The 19,402-nt window shown below is 39.6% G+C and overlaps 1 protein-coding gene across 1 annotated transcript; it reads right to left on the bottom strand.

The window, feature by feature from the left end:
• Window positions 1–10,140: 10,140 nt before the first annotated feature.
• Window positions 10,141–15,551, bottom strand: ssr3 (signal sequence receptor, gamma). Its single transcript, XM_043685521.1, has 5 exons — window positions 15,355–15,551; window positions 13,141–13,267; window positions 12,955–13,053; window positions 11,028–11,159; window positions 10,141–10,429 (listed from the first exon to the last, which is right to left on the bottom strand). The coding sequence occupies exons 1-5, from the start codon at window positions 15,485–15,487 to the stop codon at window positions 10,363–10,365; spliced, it is 558 nt and encodes a 185-aa protein (XP_043541456.1). The 5' UTR covers window positions 15,488–15,551; the 3' UTR covers window positions 10,141–10,362.
• Between the last annotated feature and the right edge of the window lie 3,851 nt (window positions 15,552–19,402).

Below are 19,402 nucleotides of genomic sequence, written 5' to 3'. Positions count from 1 at the left end.
GTCCCAAGTTGTGAGACAAGGAGGGAGTTAGTAGAGGTGTTGACAATAATTTTTAATTCTTTCCTGGCAATAGGAGAGGTGCCAGAGTTCTAGAGTTCAGCCAACGTCCATTAATCAAAAAGGGAGCAAGAGATAAAACAAGAACCTACCAGCCGGTCAGTCTAACCTCAGTGTTGGGGAATCTATTGGAAGCAAGTCTGACAGACAGAAATAATTTGCACTTGGAGAGGCAGGGATTAATCAAGAACAGTTAGCCTGGTTTTTATTAAGGGGAGGTCATGCCTGACCAACTTAATTGAATTTTTCTAAGAATTAAAAGTGTATTGAGAGCGATGAATATGACGTAGTCTACTTGGACTTCAGCAAGATCGCACTTGGAAGACTGATAATGAAGGTAAGAACCCTTGGATTTAAGGAAGTTTGGTAAATTAGATTCAGAATTTGCTAAGTGGCAGGAAGCAGAGAGTGCTGGTTGAGGGATGCTTTTTGTAACCAAAAGCCAGTGTCCAGTTAGGTTCCACAGGAATCAGTGTTGGGTCCTTTGTTGTTTGTGGTATATATAAGCAACTTTAGATATGAATATTAAGGGAGTTGATCAGTAACTTTGCAGATGATGCAAAAGTTTTGGGTGGTATATAGTGAGGAGGATAGCCTTAGATTATAGGAGGATATAGATGGGCTGGTCAGTCGCAAATGGAAATCAATCTGGACAAATGTAAGGTGATGCACTTGGGCAGGACAAAAAAGGCAAGAAATACATAACGAACTGTACAATCCAGGGAAGCACCGAGATTAGAGGGTCCTTGGTGTGCATATACGTCAGTCCCTTATGGTATTAGGACAGGTGGATAAAATGGTTAAGAAGGAATATAGTATACTTGCTTTTATTAGTTGAGGCATAGCATTTAAGAGCAAGGAGGCGATTCTGGAACTGTATAAAATGTTGGTTAAGTCATAGCTAGAATATTGTGTGCAATTCTGAACTTGACGTTGTAGGAGGGAGGTGACAGCACTGGAGGGGGCACAGAGACAATTTCCCAGAACGTTGCCTGGAATAGAAAGTTTTAGTTCTGAAAAGAGATTGGATACTGGAGTTGCTTTTGTTGGAGCACAGGAAATTGAGGGTTGACATAACTGAGATGTATAAAATGAGAAGCATAGACAAGGTAGACAGGAAGAAATGTTTTCTGTTGGTGGAGGGATCACTGACCAGGTGAATAGATTTAAGGTAAGGATAGAGGTTTAGAGAGATTTTGAGGGAAAATGTTTTCACCCAGAGGGCGTTAGGAATCTGGAATTCACTGCCTGTAAGGGTAGTAGAGGCTGAAACCCTCATAATATTTAAAAAGAATTTAGATATGCACTTGAGATGCTGAGACATGCAAGGTATGGGGCAAGTGCTGGAAAATGGGATTAGAATAGGTAGATGTTTGATGTTGATTGATGCAGACTTGATGTGTTGAGGGGCTTTTTGCTGTGCTGTAGATCTCTATGACTCTAACACATAACTCAGAAGTCCCCCTCTAATTACAACCTTTCAATTCTGCTGAGCTATCACTTCCCATTGGCCTCCATCAAGCCACTGTCTAAATTGCCTTGTGTGTCACTTCTTGGATAACATTCCAGGCACTCTCCCTGTGGCCACTTTCTTGGTCCCTAAAGGTAGGAAGAGCATAGAAATTCTGGATCAGATCATGATGTGGAGGTGCTAGTGTTGGACTGGGGTTTACAAAGTTAAAAATCACACAACACCAGGTTATAGTCCAACAGGTATATTTGGAAGCACTAGCTTTTGGAGCGCTGCTGCTTCAGGTCATTGTGAAATATTAAATTGTAAGACAGAATTTATAGCAAAACTTTACAGTGTGATGTAACTGAAATTATATATTGAAAAAGACCTGGATTGTTTATTAAGTCTCTCATCTTTTAGAATGAACATTTTGGTTTCGGTTCTTTCAGATGTAAATTGCAGAACTTTTTTAAAGGTTACATTCTCAAGTGAACTTTAACAATTGGTGTCATGTTGGCCCAGATAATGCATTGAAGTGTGAGGTGCCCTGTGTGAGACCGTCTGTGCCTCAATGGTCAGACTGATTCTTATCTAAAAAACAGACTTACAGAATCTTACATGGATTCATGCAGTTTTTGAGCAAAATAAAACATTATTCTGCAAGTACAAATTCAACCCACAAACTTATATGTGTCTGTGAGCATGTGCATCCTTACATAATGCTATGAGCCTTTGAAATTCACAACCAGACCAGGGTAGGATAGTAACAATGTTATGCTCAAGGTTAGATTAAACAGTGAAAGAAGGAAAATGAGATAGAAATAATATGATTGCAGAGTAAGTAGATATGACTAGTACTATTTGCAGGATAATAACCAACATAAACTATGAGGTTGAATGGCCTGTTTCCAAATTTTAACATATTTCAATGTATCACTAGATTGTCCAGCATCCAAGACTATCCGACAGCTTTGGAGCAACAATTATAAATAGGAGAAAATGGTGGTCTTAACTGGGAATCTATCCAAAAACCACTAGTATTACACAAAAGAGGAGCCATTTTACTTCGAACCTTTAAAGCTCAAGGATCTTTGTTATGACAAAGTGCTCCATCTAGTGCTACACAAAAAGATAGCAGAAGGAAGAAGCCAACTTAAAGATCAGGTTCAGAGTAGGTAAGGATAGATTCCTTTGTATAATCTCCTTTAGGGAAGGAAACCATACATCCTTATGTTGTCTAACCTATGTGACCCAGAGCAATGTGGTTAACTCTTAACTGGACTCTGATCTAACAAGCCGATCAGCTCAAAGGTCATGAAGAATGGGCAACAAATTCTACCTGGCGAGTGATATCAACATCCTATGAAAATGATAACTGAAATCCAATGATATATCCAATAGTGATCCATTACCACTATGAATACATCTTACATATAATATGAAAATATTAACTTGTTATAAGGTCATAACCTATTATTGATTGTGTCCTTACCATGTGATATACAATGATACTTTACTGAAAATTTTGGTTAATGCAGTTTTTAACCCTCAGCAATCTTCTATCTCATTTAGCTTGGTGTCTGCGCAATGAAGGTGTTAGTTCAGTTCTCCTGGGGGCCTCCAATACAGAACAACTTACAGAAAACCTAGGCGCCATACAGGTAAGTTATTATGGAGGATTCTGATCAATCTAATTCTTGGATATAAACCTGCACCAAAAAAACCAAAACAGACAAGAAAAATTCAACAGAATTTAATAAATTGGGCTGCTATGATAAACTTTGCAACTAGAAATTCAGAAAACAGATCAACACAACTGTCAAATAAATTATACTCATTAAAATCTTTACATTTTACAATTGTTATACTGAACATTTGTTTGGAACTGCACTTATTCACTCAATTTTCATGTGTTGATTCAAATAAATGTTATCATTTATTCCTTATTATTCTTATTTAAGCTTTTTAAAGATGGAGTGCAATGACCCAACACCATATTTGACTGTCTCCAGTTCTTTAAATTAGCAATCCACGGCAGCACGGTGGCTCAGTGGTTAGCACATCTGCCTCACAGTACCAAGGACACAAGTTCGATTCTAGCCTCGGGTGACTGTGTGGAGTTTGCACATTCTCCCTGTGTCTGCATGGGTTTCCTCTGGGTGCTCCCATTTCCTCCAACAATCCGAAAATGTGCAGGTTAGGTGAATTGCCCATCGTGTATGTTATTAGTCAGGGGAAATGGGTCTGGGTGGGATACTCTTCAGAGGGTCAGTGTAGACTTGTTGGGCTGAAGGCCCTGATTCTTCTAGTTCAATCTGTGGGCAGTACAATGTGGAAGGTGGTCACTTTCAGTGATAGATAAAGAGATTCTTATCTGCAGTAAGGAACGAGGGACATAGATCTGTAATCTGTATTGAAACGATGGACATAGGCCTTTGCTGTAGGTCTTGCACTTTGAGCCCTAAAGGCTCCCCACATATAATTTTCTTGCTACATTAAGCATAAATGATTTTCCTATGATCATAAAATATTGCTTCTTTCATTCCTCATGTTTGCAAGTTGCTCAGAATCACACAAGCCTTACAGGAGGCTATTCAACTCATTGTGCCTACACCAGCTCTTCAAATAAGTATCATTATCTACTGACGATTTCCTGCCTTTTCCATACACTCTTGCACATTATTATTGTCCAAAGAATCATCCAATATCTATTTGAATCATCGAAAAACCACAGTGTGGAGACAGGCCATTCGGCCCAACAGGTCCACACCAACCTCCGAAAGAGCATCCCACCCAGATCCCTTAACCTATCCCTGCATTTGCCATGGCTCACACACCTAATCTACACATCTCTTGACATTATAGACAATTTAGCATGGCCAATCCACCTAACCTGCACATCTTTGAACTGTGGAAGGAAACCAGAGCACCCGAAGGAAACTCATGCAGACATGGGAGAACATGTAAACTTCACCTGAGGCTGGAATCAAACATGAATCCCTGATGCTGTGAAGCAGCAGCGCGAACCACTGAGCCACCCCAATGATATTGTTGAATGTACCTGCAATGTAGTTTCAGGTAAAGCATTCCACACTCTAACTACTTAGTGCTTGACAAAGTTTTATTCATGTATCACATTTACTCCAATTACAGATCACTTTAAAATTTGTGCCCTGTGATGTAGTGAAAGCATCCCTCCTCCTGGACTGGGATACCCGGGTTCAAGTCCCACCTGATCCGTAGGTGTGTAGTAACATCTCTGAACAGGCTGATTAGAAAAATAGGTTAATTTTTTTTTTAAATTAAAAAGCAGACCTGGGAAGGGTGGTCTTCTGTGGTGGAGAAAGTGAGGTCTGCAGATGCTGGAGATCAAAGTTGAAACTTTATTGCTGGAACAGCACAGCAGGTCAGGCAGCATCCAGGGAACAGGAGATTCAACGTTTCGGGCACAGGCCCTTCTTCTGTGGTGCAGAGATAGCGTTCCTCCTTCTGGACAGGGAGGTCCAAGTTAAAATCCCACCTGCTACAGAGGTGTGTAATAACATTTCTGAACAGGCTGATTAGAAAAGTAGGTTAAATTAAAAGAAAATCTGTGCCCCCTAGTTTGTGATGCCTTTATGGGGGCAGCACGGTGACTGTGGTTACCAATGCTGCCACACAGTGCCAGGGACCCAAGCTCAATTCCAGCCTCAGGTGTTTGTGTGGAATTTGCACGTTCTTCCTGTGTCTGCACGGGTTTCCACCAGGTATTCCGGTTTCCTTCCACAGTCCAAAGAGGTGCAAGTTAGGTAGATTGGCCACGTTAAATTACCTGTAGTGTTCAGGGATGTGTAGGTTAGGTGTATTAGCCATGGAAAATGCTGGGTTACAGGATGGAATGCTCTTCCAAGAGTTAGTATGGACCTATTGGGCTGAATGACCTGTTTCCATACTGTGGGGATTCTATGGGCCAGAACAGTTTCTTGCAATCTGCACTATCAAGCTTACTCATGGCTTTGGAAACCTCTATTAGGTCTCCTCTCAGCCACCTGTCTCCGAGGAGAATAGTGTCAACTTCTTCAATCTATTCTCTGAACTGAAATTTCTAATCCCTGGAATCATTTTTGTAAATTGGCTTCTATATTCTGTTGAATGTGCTCACATCTTTCCTAAAATGTGGTACCCACGATCACATACAATACTTTAGGTCCTTTAAGACATTGTTCAATTCCAAAATTGGCCATTGCAACTGACTGATTCAATGCTAATGAAGCTCAATTCCTAACTTGTCGTTCCCTACTCATTATAAGGAAACCCTATCCACTACCTGCACATGACAACCAAATCAAAATTCCACTTTCTTTATGGTAGCATATGTATTACATGATTTTGTTCGTTTTTCTACCAATAACTTAATTTTAGGGACAGATTGCACTAGTAATGCAGTGTTAGTGTAGGCCAGAAGATTTGGGTTCAAGTCCCACTTGCCCAAGATATTAGATTAGATTAGATTAGATTAGATTAGATTACATTACATTACATTACAGTGTGGAAACAGGCCCTTCGGCCCAACAAGTCCACACCGACCCGCCGAAGCGCAACCCACCCATTCCCCTACATTTGCCCCTTACCTAACACTACGGGCAATTTAGCAAGGCCAATTCACCTGAATTGCACATCTTTGGATTGTGGGAGGAAACCGGAGCACCCGGAGGAAACCCACGCAGACACGGGGAGAACGTGCAAACTCCACACAGTCAGTCGCCTGAGGCGGGAATTGAACCCGGGTCTCTGGCGCTGCAAGGCAGCAGTGCTAACCACTGTGCCACCGTGCCGCCCATTGTCATACTATGTCATAGTATGTCTGAACAGGCTGATTTAAAAAAAAAATTACAATGCAACCATAACTTTATCATTTGTTACCATTACAAGACAGAGGTGCCAATAATTCTAATTGAATTTGAGGGACTATCAGGTAAACAATGCAAAATTAACTGTTTATAATATTACCCAATTATGAATGTTAAATGAAACACCTTTATGGAATTGAAAACGCGTGGAGAATCGTAGCTTGATCCATTTTGGGTCTTTTACCTATGAATTGTTTGTTTAGTACTGATCAACCTTATCAGTAATACCATCTTACTTATTTTATCTATCGCAGCATGCTTTCCCTTTTCCCAGGCATGTACCTTAACCCTGATGTTACCCTTAGCTTGTTGCCACAATATTTACTTCCAAATCAGGAGGTTATGGATTCAGTCATGCACTTAGGGTCTTGAATGCAAAATCAAGACCAATACTCCAGTGCACCACTGAGGGAGAGCTACACTGTTTGAGATATCACCTTCCAGGTGAGACGTTGAAACAAGAATTCATCTGTCCTCAGATGGATGCAAAAAAATATAATTTATTTTTCAAATTAACTTGGAGAGATTTTAACTCCAGTGCCCTTGCCAATATTTATTCTTCAAGAAATAAATGACTGAAAATAATTCTGTTCAGTATTCATCGCCGTGGGCCCATAACATGTGCACGTCTCCCCAAGCTCCCACTTCATGACTGTGACTGATTTTTAAAAGATGTTTCTCATTGAAATCTGAGGTTATTAAAGAAGTAGATAATTTCCAATGTTATATAGATAGAATTTGAAAGTCTTGTCTTGTCTCAACTGTATTGGATAAAATACTTTTCAAGATATTTTTCATACTACTTATGAAATGTTTGGAAACTTTTCAGGTTCTCTCAAAATTGACATCCCAGATTGTGAATGAGATTGACAGCATACTTGGCAACAAACCATTAGGCAAGAAGGACTACCGATCCTAATTTAAAGATGCATGATGATGACTGAGATTGCATGATGAAAGTGGTACTCTTTACTTGCTGGACCACTGTCTGGCTGTGAATCTAAAGCTGTTTACTGTTGAATTCCCACAGGTGCATGCTTATGCAATGAGAGGTGTACCCTTAAACAGAAGCACATTCTAAAATCACCTCGATTAAGGTGGTTCCTGGCATTTTTTACTCACTCAACATGTACATTGACTTATTTGCTTTTATCGTAAAAATGAAACAAGCAAGTTCACAGCTTGTGTACTTTTGGAATCGGAATTCCAGTACCAAGTTTAAAGAATCATTCCTCCCAATTGAACCTCATCCAGTTAATTACAGATCACAGACATGAACATACAATGGCTTGCATTATGCTGGAAATGGCTGATTATTTTAGGACTAGAGTCTGAATGTGTTTACATCAGTAAATTGGAATCCAAAGATGCATTTAGGATGCTTTATTTCAGGTTACAAAATATATTGAAAACAATTGCTCGTTTTAACCCGTTCCAGACTAATCAAGTACATTTATATAAAAGTCACTAAATACATGTTAAACCACATTGCTTGCTTTGGTACACACAATTGCTGTTTGTATTTTTCAGAAAGCAGCAGTTGCTTTATGAATAGTACATAAATCTAAACTTCTGCTGTTACATAAATGGCAAATTTTAATGATTTCATTAGTTGGGAATTGAGAGAGCGCATTAGGAATAAGGGGAATGTGGTCAGATTGCCTGAATCTGACAATTTGTGTTTCTCAAAGCTATATATCAGCATCTCAATTATTCACCATTTCCATCAAACTTAGAGAGCAGTAAAACCAGTTTGCAGAGGACACTAATTTAAAAAATACAGTGAATTGAATCAAACAAAGATGAAAGTTTAAAGTTCCATTGACAGATTAAGTGAGGAGAAACAATGATACAACCAGTGAACCATGGGAAGTGAAAGATGATGCATTTTGGATTAAAGACAGATAAATTAAAATGTTTTCCTAATGGCTAGCTACCAGATATTCTGAAGAAGTGAAGGTGCAGGCATATAAATCATTAAACATTAGTACACAAGTGCACCAAGTGGTCAAAAAGGCTAATGAAACATTGGCCTTTCTTACATGGGAGGTGTAATACAAAGTGGAGGTAGCAATGTATCAGTTATCAAACCTCTGTGTATTGCAAACGATTTTTGGCACTGTACCTCAAAGGATATTTTGAGGTACATAGTTATGCTCAAACCTTGAGCAGGGTGTGGTGCATATTTACCAAAATGACACCAAGTCTTAAAAAGGTTTAAAATCGTGAGGACAGGTTACATAAACGGATTGCAGTCGTTTAATTAAAGGTTTCAGATTACTTAATTATGGTGTTAAAATGATAAAAGGATTTGACATGTAGACACAGACAAGCTGTTTCCTTTGGCAGAATCCAGAACAAGAGGGCCAAACTGAAAATTAAAACTAAGTCATTAAGGAGAAAAATCTAGAAGAAACTTTTCATCAAAAATGGCAGTGGAAATGTGGAATTCTTTTCCCAGAAAAGGTATGGATACTTAGTCAATTGAAACTCTCATTACTTAGGTAGATACACTTTGTTGGGAATGAATCAATGGTGAGTTCATTACCTGAAGTATAGTTCAACCATGATTTGATTGAATGGTTAAACAGGCGCAAGAGTCTGAATGAAATACAGGAATTTCACCATTCCTTATGCTCTTATGTATTTTGAAATCAGTTTAGAAGGTTTTAAAATTATTTGAGAAACTATTTAGTAGAATGTATGTCATATAGTTTCTTTTGCAGAAAACATGTTTGTTACTGAACAACTACAGGGCAGAATCGGTAACTATGAGAAGTAAATCGGAAAGTCACTTTAATTGTAGAAAGATGATCAGGCAACACTGTTCTGTACTTCATTATCACATACTTAATTGAGTATTATGCACTTTGACCAATTACCAGATTTAAAGTGTAGATCATATATCATATGCTTGATGGTTTGAAAAATTACATTGCTGTATTTGATTTAATTATAAAAAATAAAATTTAGTGAAAGATTTAGTTTGTTGTATCTTGCGCACTCAAGTTATTTATTACATCATTGCTGAAAGTTTAATGAAAATTGAGAACCAATCATCAGGCATAATTATGCAGTAATTTGACTTGTTAGGTAACAATGTATTCATAGTTTAGGTTCTAACTTAGTAGGTTTTAAAATACCTCTGTAGTACAGGGTGACCCCCCCCCCCATCTGCAGAATCATTTTCCATGGTTTTATATACCCAGTTTACCACGGCCAAAACATATTATAGGGAACGTTCCAGCACCAGGGGACTGCAGGGAAAGTACATTTACCAATGAAATGAATGGGTTCGCTCCAATCCGCAGTTTCAGGCTTTCACAGTAGATCCTGGAAAATAACCCCCATGGGTACAGGAAGGGACTACTGTGCCACATCTCAGGAAGAAATACAAGGTGACTTCCCTCTCTACAGCTCCCATTCTTAAACTTCTTAAAACCTACATTTTAATCAAGCTTGTGACCATCTATGATATCACTTAGTATGGGAGGCTGATACTTGGTCATTATTTCTTCTCTATAAGTGACAGAGATTTTCATAAATTATGAGTTTACATGTTGCATACACCATATATACTAAAGGCCAACTCAGTGCCTTACTTTACACAAATTTTAACTTGTCGTTTACAATGTCTACAGAAAAGTAGATTTATTATAGGGGGTGGATGTGTGTGTCCATACAAGTTAAAGCAAAATTGCAGACTTCTAGAAATGGGCTGGCAAATAAAAAAAACAGTTGCAAAATGCATTCATTTTATTACATTACAACCATGACTGACAATATGGAATACAGGTGTATTGTAAAAAGAAATGCAGTTCACAGAACTGTAGTTGTCTCAGTCAAGTGGCCAATTCTGTAGTTTCAGGTCTCAAGTTTACAGATTTTAAAATCGAAGTAACCTCATTAAGTACACAGACTATTCAATTCTTGACAACAGCTCATTAAGAAAACCTGAGAAAATTACTTTGAGCCTGTAGAAAGAAGAGCAATCAGTCCTGATGAAGCACAAATCGAAAGGATGTAGTTTCTGAGAGTTCAATTAAGGAACACAAGTTTTATACAGAAACATGTAACAAATAATTGAAAGACTGATATTTTCAGGTAAGTGATGAATCAACACAAGAAAATAACTTTTGGGACCTGTATAGTTGTTTCCATTTTCTGGAGGATATATTGTATTTTAAAATTTGTAATAATGAATACAGTGTTGTTCAAACAGATCTAAAAGACCGATTGTGTGCATACTCAACAATATTATTTAATGTCAACAATGCAACGAATACAACACAATCTAACGTTTCAAATTTACGAATGAGGAGAGAATCTTCAGTGGCCGTAATGAAATCAGCAATATGGATTGCTGTCTAATAATGGAAATAAATGCGCACACTGTAGACTGATAAATTAATGGTCTTCCATACACTTACTTGGTTCTTTAACCCGCAGTTCTCGACAGGAAAGGCAAAATTGATCTTTTAATCACTTCTTGCGATAGTTTAACTCCAATCAGTAACAGGAATGCAATAATTCTTAAAAGTGGCACCAGTTTAAAACCATTAACTGATTTCTTCTCAAATGTAGATACCTGCATGGTGTTGTTATTATATCAGCACTAAAAAGGATACACTGTAGGATTGAAATTCTTCAATATAAAGAACGAAGCAATGATCACCATAACCAGAAACAGAGTGTTGTTGTAAAAGATTGAAAAGGTTGTAGCTTCATAATCAGCCACTTCATTCTTTTTCCATAAGATCCTATTATGGAGAAAAGCAAGCTTTTAGTTTCATATCTAGAAGCAAATACCACATGGTTTGTGGAAATACCATACAAAGAATAAACTTTGGTTTAATAACAAATTAAATAGGTGTTCTAGCACTGGGAATAATCTGTCTGAATGGATAGGCCTGAGGTACATAAATATTGAGCCACAAACCTCTGTCAGAGAAGCAAACTACACACAATATGCAGCTCAGTTGGATCGCGGAAAAGGTCTTCGGTTAACTCTTAAAGGAGAAATCCTGAACCAGATATTTACATACTACCTTGGATGTAGATTTGCTCATTGAGCTGGCAGGTTAGTTTTCAGACATTTCATCACCATACTAGGTAGCATCTTCAGTGAGCCTCTGAATGAAGCACTGGTGGTGTAGCCCACTTTCTATTTTTATGTTTGAGTTTCCTTGGGTTCATTCAGAGGCTCACTGAAGATGTTACCTAGTATGGTGATGAAATGCCCGAAAACAAACCTTTCACTCAACGAGCAAACCGAATCCAGAACCTGAGGTACAAATCTTTTCAAAACTTGTTAAAGACTACCTCTTGAGTCAGAAGCAGGCTAGGTTTTCATGAATATAGTCAATGCTGAAAACTGAAGCTCTCTGTACCATCAACCAGCAATTGCACTAACATAAATTATTTGAAGCTTTCACACTAGTCATCTTATAGTTTCCCTGCTTCTATAGGTGTGTGAAGAGAAAACAATTACTGAAGACAAATGTAGGACCTTCAGTCAAAAACAGAGGACGCTATACAGGCAACCTCGATTATCTGAATTACACGGGGGGGGGGGGGGGAGTATTTTGTTCGGACAATTGAATGTTCAGATAACACAGTTTATCTAAGCATCAGGACCTTGAGCTCTTGTTTGGATAATCGAGGTTGTACTATAATCGGAACCAGAGTTGGTAATCCAATTAAAAATATAATTTCATTCAGTCTTCAAAAAGATGGACACCAAATAACAATCCAAAAATTTTGGAGGATGCACAGTCTAGAGAAAGCAAGAAATGAAGGAAGTCAGTACTAGTAGGGAAATGTTTTTTGGGCAAATTGATGGGATTAAAGGCCAACAACTCCCCATGGCCTGATAATCTGTCTCCCAGAATACTTAAGGAAGTGGTCCTGGAAATAGTGGACCTATTGGTGGTTATCTTCCTAGATTCTAACATTTCTTATGATTATAGGCAGCTAATAAAACCCTACTATTTGAAAAATAAGTGGTATAGAGAAATTAGGGGATTTATAGACCAATTAGCCTGACATTAGTAGTGAGGAAATGCTAGCGTCCGTTATAGATGAATTAATTGCAGTGCATTTGGCAAAAAAGATAGGATCAGGCAGAGTCAACTTGGATTTATGAAAGGGAAATCATGCTTGATACACTACTGGAATTCTACGAGGATGGGACTAGTGGATTTGTTAAGAGGAAGCCAAGGGATGTGGTTTGCTTGGATTTTCAATAGCCTGTCGTTAAGGTCCCACATGAGATTATCATGCAAAATTGAAGTGCCTGAGATTGGGGCTAGAGTACAGACTTGGATAACGAATTGGTGGCTGACAAGAAACAAAGAGTCGGAATTAACAGCATTGCTATCTGCTTGCGCTCTCTTAATTGCAATGGTGTTTGCTTAAAAGAATCTTTGTGCTGCAACACCCAACCTCATGTTACACACATTACAAACTTACAACAAAATACTGACTTTTGCATGTTTTGACATTCAGCTTTGAGGCAGTATCTCCAATACAACTTTCAAGATTTTAAGAGCACACCTTTCATCTTTTTCTTTGCGAGACATCTTCCTGTTGTCAGCTTCAGACAGTTTCCGAGTGACCTCTTTGGAAACTGCATCTTCTCTCTTCTGTGCAACCCTGGACATATGAATCTCTGTTAACAGTGTGACGTGCTGATATCATTTAATAAACTGTACAGATAATTTTACTCTAGAAATTACATACTTGTGTTTCAGGACAAACTTGACATTTTTGTAAGCAAATGCCACAAGATAGGTACTGACAAGGGTCATAACACAATACAGAACTGCAGATTGGACAAGGTCCATGTGCCAGATCCTCCAGTAGAGCCCTGGAAGACAAAATTTAGTGGTCATTGCTTATCTATTCAAATAAACAGTCCTGAAAGAGTGAAAGTTGCAAATATTCCTCCGCGTGAAGTAATATTCATAGTTCCATTTTTCTTTTTGAGTTAATCACATATCACCGAGAATGAAAAAAAGTCCAAAGAAGAATATGAAAGCATAAGTTTTAACTTTAAAGTTCTCTGATCCAAGGATGCAAAACTTGTAGATAGATGCTTAATAATACGTAAATCTGGTAACTATAATTCTAAAACAAAGACTATTGAACTTTTGCATCCATCTCCTCAGTTGGGGGAGTTGAAGAAAGGGAAATAGCACAATTTTATTTGCACAGCAAGAAGATTTAGATAGCCTTATTGAAAAGATTTCTGATGAAATTCACATAGCATAGAATGCATCCCTGGCTCACTGAAATTTTTGTTGTCATCCACCTCAACCATACTGCAGCAATACTCTCACCATTGTTACTTGTTCCAATATTGCCAATGCATCTTGACAATGATCTCTCCCAACTATACCCTCGTGTACTTAGAATCCTTACAGTGTGGAAGCAGGCCATTCGGCCCATCATGTCCACACCGATCCTCTGAAGAGCATCCCATGTAAGCCCATCCCCTCTATCCTATCCCTATAATCCTGCATTTCCCACAGCTCATCCACCAAGCCTAAACATCTTCAAACTTAACCACCTCCTATTTATCTATATTTGGCTAGATGACCATATTGATGTTGGTATTGCACTTTCAAGCAACAACCATATACCAAGTAACAGATACCACTCCCATTGCTGGACATATGATTGCTGTACTCATCTGTACACTTGTGCATGTTTACTTGCCTCTCCATGACAGTATCAGGAGCAGTGATCACCACACAGTCTTTGTGGAGATGAAGTTCTGCCTTTACTTTAAGGTGCCCTCCATCGTGTTTTGCAGCACCATGACTGTGCTAAATGGAATAGATTTTGAATGGTTCTAGCAACTCAAACTTGGGCATCCATGAGATGCTGTGGCCCATCAGCATCTGCAGCACCATAACCAACCACAATCTTTAGCCCCCAGTATATCCTCCCCTCTATCAGCACCATCAAGATAGGGGACAATTCCTAGTTCAATCAAGAATGGAGCAGGGAATGCAAGGAGTGTACCCAAAACTGAGGTGTGAGCCTAGTGAAACTGTGACATAGGATCAACTGAATGCTATGCAATGGAAGCAGCATGTCATTGACAAGAGATAAATTGTCCCACAACCAACAAATCAGATCCAAACTCTGCAGTTCTGAATGGTGGTGGACAATTAAACAATGCAATACAGGAAGCAGCTCCAAAATGTCTCTGCATCATGCAAAAAGACAACACTCAAGCATTTTAAGCATCTTCAGCCAAAATGATCATCTTAGCCTTTTTCCAAGGTCTCCAGCATCGCAACTAATTTGGTTCACTGTACATAATTTTAAGAAACAGCTGAAGGCTCTGGATACTGCAAAAGCTATGAGCCTTGACAACATTCCAGCAATGTTATCCAAAGCCAACATCTCCTAACCAAGCTGTCGCAGTGCAGGTACATCACAGTATCTACCTGGCAATTTGGAAGATTATCCAGGTATGTCCTGTACCCAAGAAGTAGTTTTCATTTTTTCTCAGCCTCTCCTCGTCAGCAACATATTCGGTAAACTCCACAACTTAGATTGCATCTTTATTCTCTCATAACATATTTTATACCATGACTTCAAACTTCTTACTTTCCTCAATTTGACAAGCTTCTCCAGCTCTACGTGACATCTTGCCCTTTCCTACATGAATTAATTTTACGGATAGTGATGATTTCCTCTTCCAGTTTCAGTTAAAAATCGCAGCTTTTAGCCACATTTTCGCCCAAAATACAAAAACAACTTTCAGGGCAGCGAACCGACCCCCTGCTATGAAAGAGTTTGATCGTCGTGCCGTCTTAAAGACATAAAAATCCCGTGAATTCTTACGCATCAGGTAAAATGTGAGGAATTAAACCTTATCCTGATCATTGCCTACTGCCCTTCCACGGGCAGCAGCGACTCCGCCATCCCACACACACTTACAGATAGGAATGGCCGACACAATGAATGCGTTTCCGTAAAACAATGCAGAGGATTTGGCCGAGACATTTCGACTGAAGTCCTGCAGCAACAGATCTTCCTCCGACTGCTGCTTGCTGCTGCCTTTAGGAGCCATCAGTCCACGTCCTCAACCCGAATCCTCCGGAAGAATCGTCAGCATTCAAAACCGGCCCACAATACCCCGCGTTCACAAACCACCCAATAGCCCACAATGCTCTGCAGTATAGTCCTCCCATTATCCCACAATACCCAGCGGTCACAAACCTCCCAGCAGCCCACAATACCCCGCGGTCATAGTCCTCCCAGCAGCCCACAATGCACCGCGGTCAGTCCTCCCGGCGGACTAGAATGCTCATTGTTTGTTCAAACTGTGGGCCGTGCGAAGGGATGTGAACAGAAATGGCGGATTTATCGTGAATAAGCACGAGATCTAAAAATGTTTACAAACGTCACGGTGCTTTACATTACAGGGTTTGGTGAAGCTAAATAAATCGCTGCCATCTTCATGACTAGGTCGAAAATCAAACAATTACAGTCCAACAGGTTTATTTGAAATTGCAAGCTTTCGGAGCTCAGCTCTTGTTGTGTGATAGAGAGGTATAAGGCAGTATTTATAAGCGAAAAGTTAACAACTTTAAAAGTAGCTGCCCTTGTTGAACCCTTTAAACAGGAGGTAGCTTGTTGATTAAAATGCAAAATCAAGATTCCTTTCACGTCTTTGTCCCCAGATAATTAAATGTTTTATCAGTGTATCAGAAGTTATATCTCACGTTAGACAATGCACTTTAGGTGTGAGGTCCTGTTCCAAATCTGTCTATGTTTTCAACTCAGGTCGGACTTTTTTTTTGGTAGAATCTTGAATGAAATAATTCCCTCCTGTGTGTGAGAGTGTGAATGTGCAAGTTTGTGTGGGGGAGAGTGTAGTGGGGTTACCTGTAAAGTAGAGTAGCTTTTTATTTGTTAATTCTACCATATACAACAGATACAGTAAAAATAAGATAGCATTCCTACAGGACCGAGGGTGCTACATGGACAGCGCACACTACACACTCGTACACAGCATAAAGTGCATAAGAAGTGCAAAACACACATGTTACAGCGTAATAGAAGAATGATAAATAGACATTTTTCTAGCATCAATTCAAAGTCGTACAAAGAATTTCAGATGGGAAAGAGTCTGTTCATACTGTGTTAAGGAGTCTGATGGCTTGGAGGAGGAAACTGTTGCACATTCTGGCCGTGAGAGACCAAATGCTCTGGTATCTTCTGCCAGATGGCAGGACGGAGAAGAATTTGAATGAAGGGTGTGTGGGGACTTCCACAATGCTCTTTGCCTTTTGGATGCAGCTTGTGGTGTAAACATCTGTAATAGAGGGAAGAGAGACACTGATAATTCAGCTGACCTCACTATCTGTTTTTGGGTCTTACGATCCGAGATGGTGCAATTCCTGAACCATGTAGTGATGCAGCAGCTCAGGGTACTCTCAATGAAACCTCGTGGTGAGGATGGGTAGTGGGAGGTGGGCTTTCCTCAGCCTGCGCAGAAAGTAGAGACACTGCTAGGCTTTCTTGTCTATGGAGCTGGTGTTGAGGGTCCAGTTGAGATTCTTCACCAGGATTAACCCAAGATCAAAGTTGAGGCCATCCTCATGGGTACAGAACTTTGCTATCAGCCTCTGCAAACTGATTTTCTGTTGTTGCATATCTTGAAGTTTGCCTTGGAGGACACTCACCCGAAGATTAGAGACTGAAAGTCCTGCACTGCCGAAGTGATCCCCCACTGGGAGGGAATCCCGCTCCCAGTGACTTGATCATTGTGCGGTGTCCATTCATCATTGTCATAGTGTCTGCATGGTCTTGACAATGTATCATACCTTGGGGCATCCTTGCTTCCATCATATAAGATAGACAATATTGGCCAAGTCACATGCATACCTGCCGGGTATGTGGTGGGTAGTGTTCCCAAGTGTGTTGGCAGTATCCTTGTTGAGGATCTGACATGTCCTGCAGAGGTTGCCATGGCAGAGTTGTGTGGTTTTGTGGCTGATGTCCTGAAAGCTGGGTAGTTTGCTGCGAATAATGTTTTCAGTGATTGAAGTTTTCGGTGGTTGTTTGAAGGCGAGAATGGAGGCGTAGGGAAGTCATGGTGAGGTATTCATCATCGTTGATGATATATTGAAGGCTGCAAAGAACATGGCATAGTTTCTCCACTCCAGGAAAGTACTGGATGACGAAGGGTACCCGAGTGGTCATATGTCTTGCCTTACGTGGAGGTCATTACAGTTTTTTGCTAAGGCGCGATTGAATTGGCGATTGATGAGCTGAGCATCATATCCTGTTTTTCTGACAATCTCAGGTGTCCGTTGCATTCCCCCTCATCCGAGCAGATCCTACGTAAGGCTTGTCCATCGGGAATGGCTGTTTTAATATGTTGAGGGTGGAAGCTTGAGAAGTGTAGCTTGTCCACCCCAGTCCAACTCCAACATCTCCACATCTTCATTACAGGCACTTCATAAGTTTAAGAACAACAGAATATTTTTAATTTACAAAATTATGCAAAAGCCATCTTCTAAGGCTAAAATGATGTATTTTAAAGCCATAATTGGAGAAAGTGACAAGTATTTCATTACACAGACTTGTGCCTTGTGGATGGTGGACAGACATTTGGGGAAATTGGGAAGGCCAGGAGTAAGCCATTTGGCCACAGAACCTGCTTCATTCCTTAATGAAATCAAAGCTTGGCTGATTGCAATATCAAATTCACATTCCTACCCATCTGTTACCCTTCCACCCTCTTACAGAGAAACCTATTCACTTCTGCTTAAAAATATTCATAGACTGTTTGCAACACTAATTCAGCAGAGTTCCATATTACAGGAAGTTGATAGTGAAGATTCAGTGATGGGAATATCGTTGAATATCAGGGGAAAATAATTTTCTTGTTGGTGATGGTCATTGCTTAGCATTTGTGTAGCACAGGTGTTACTTGCCACTTATCAGCCGAAGCCTGGATGTTTTTCAGGTCTTGCTACATATGACCCCGTACTATTTCATTAGTGAGGAGTTGAAAATGGTGCTGAATATTGTGCAATCATCAGGGAACATTCCCACTTCTGAATTCATGATGAAGGGAAGATTGTTGACAAATGAGCCTCAAGATGGTTAGACCTAGGATCTAAATATTGTTGAGCCTAGCTTCTGAAGAATTTTTAAAATTGAATGCTAAGTTTAATAACCAGATTTTCAAAATATTGGAAGTCAGAGCTTTGTGATGATTAATATGTTGGGTGACCAACAGAAGAAATGGAGAGGGGTTATCAAAGGTAGGAGGTGATGACATCCTGGAAATGCTGGATGGGGTACATCAAAGTCTATCTCCAGGAATGACTCTGTAATACGACTGACCAAATTGCAAACTCTTGTATAATTTACCTGCCAGCCTTAGAATATGAAAGAGGTCTTTGTTGGTCTGCCTGTCATAGACACATCTGAGCTGAAAATGTGTTGCCGGAAAAGCGCAGCAGGTCAGGCAGCATCCAAGGAACAGGAGAATCGACGTTTCGGGCATAAGCCCTTCTTCAGTCCTCATTCCTGAAGAAGGGCTTATGCCCAAAACGTCGATTCTCCTGTTCCTTGGATGTTGCTTGACCTGCTGCACATTTTCAGCTCTGATCTCCAGCATCTGCAGTCCTCACTTTCTCCTCATAGACACATCTGATCAGAGTGACCACCATTTAGTGCAATGTGGTCTTACAAAATGCTGTCCTACTGTCAAATTTGATACAAAATTTCATTCATTTAGTTAACTTGTGTTCTATTTACAGAAATTCTTCACATCATTTTATATATTATAACTACATTTCCAAATTGAAGTGTAATTAATGTTGTAGTGTAGAAAATGCAGCAACCAGCTTTCATACGGCAAGCTCCCACAAAATATACTGTGATAATGACTTTTATGTTATGTATTTTATGTGATCTTGATAAAAGATAAATGTTGGGCCAGGAAGAACACTTTTGTTTGAACTGG

The sequence above is a fragment of the Chiloscyllium plagiosum genome, unplaced genomic scaffold (genome assembly GCF_004010195.1).
Source record: "Chiloscyllium plagiosum isolate BGI_BamShark_2017 unplaced genomic scaffold, ASM401019v2 scaf_7708, whole genome shotgun sequence".
Classification (NCBI taxonomy): Eukaryota; Metazoa; Chordata; class Chondrichthyes; order Orectolobiformes; family Hemiscylliidae; genus Chiloscyllium; species Chiloscyllium plagiosum.
Note: the sequence above shows the minus strand (reverse complement) of the source record. Positions and strands in the feature narration are given on the sequence as shown.

Excerpts from the sequence above, each read along its gene's own strand:
- ssr3 (XM_043685521.1), bottom strand. The coding sequence starts at position 15,487 with ATGGCTCCTAAAGGCAGCAGCAAGCAGCAGTCGGAGGAAGATCTGTTG. Across the intron at positions 13,054-13,140 it reads AAGTTTGTCCTGAAACACAA|GGTTGCACAGAAGAGAGAAG; the intron begins GTATGTAATTTC and ends TCATATGTCCAG. Across the intron at positions 11,160-12,954 it reads CGCAAAGAAAAAGATGAAAG|GATCTTATGGAAAAAGAATG; the intron begins GTGTGCTCTTAA and ends TCTCCATAATAG.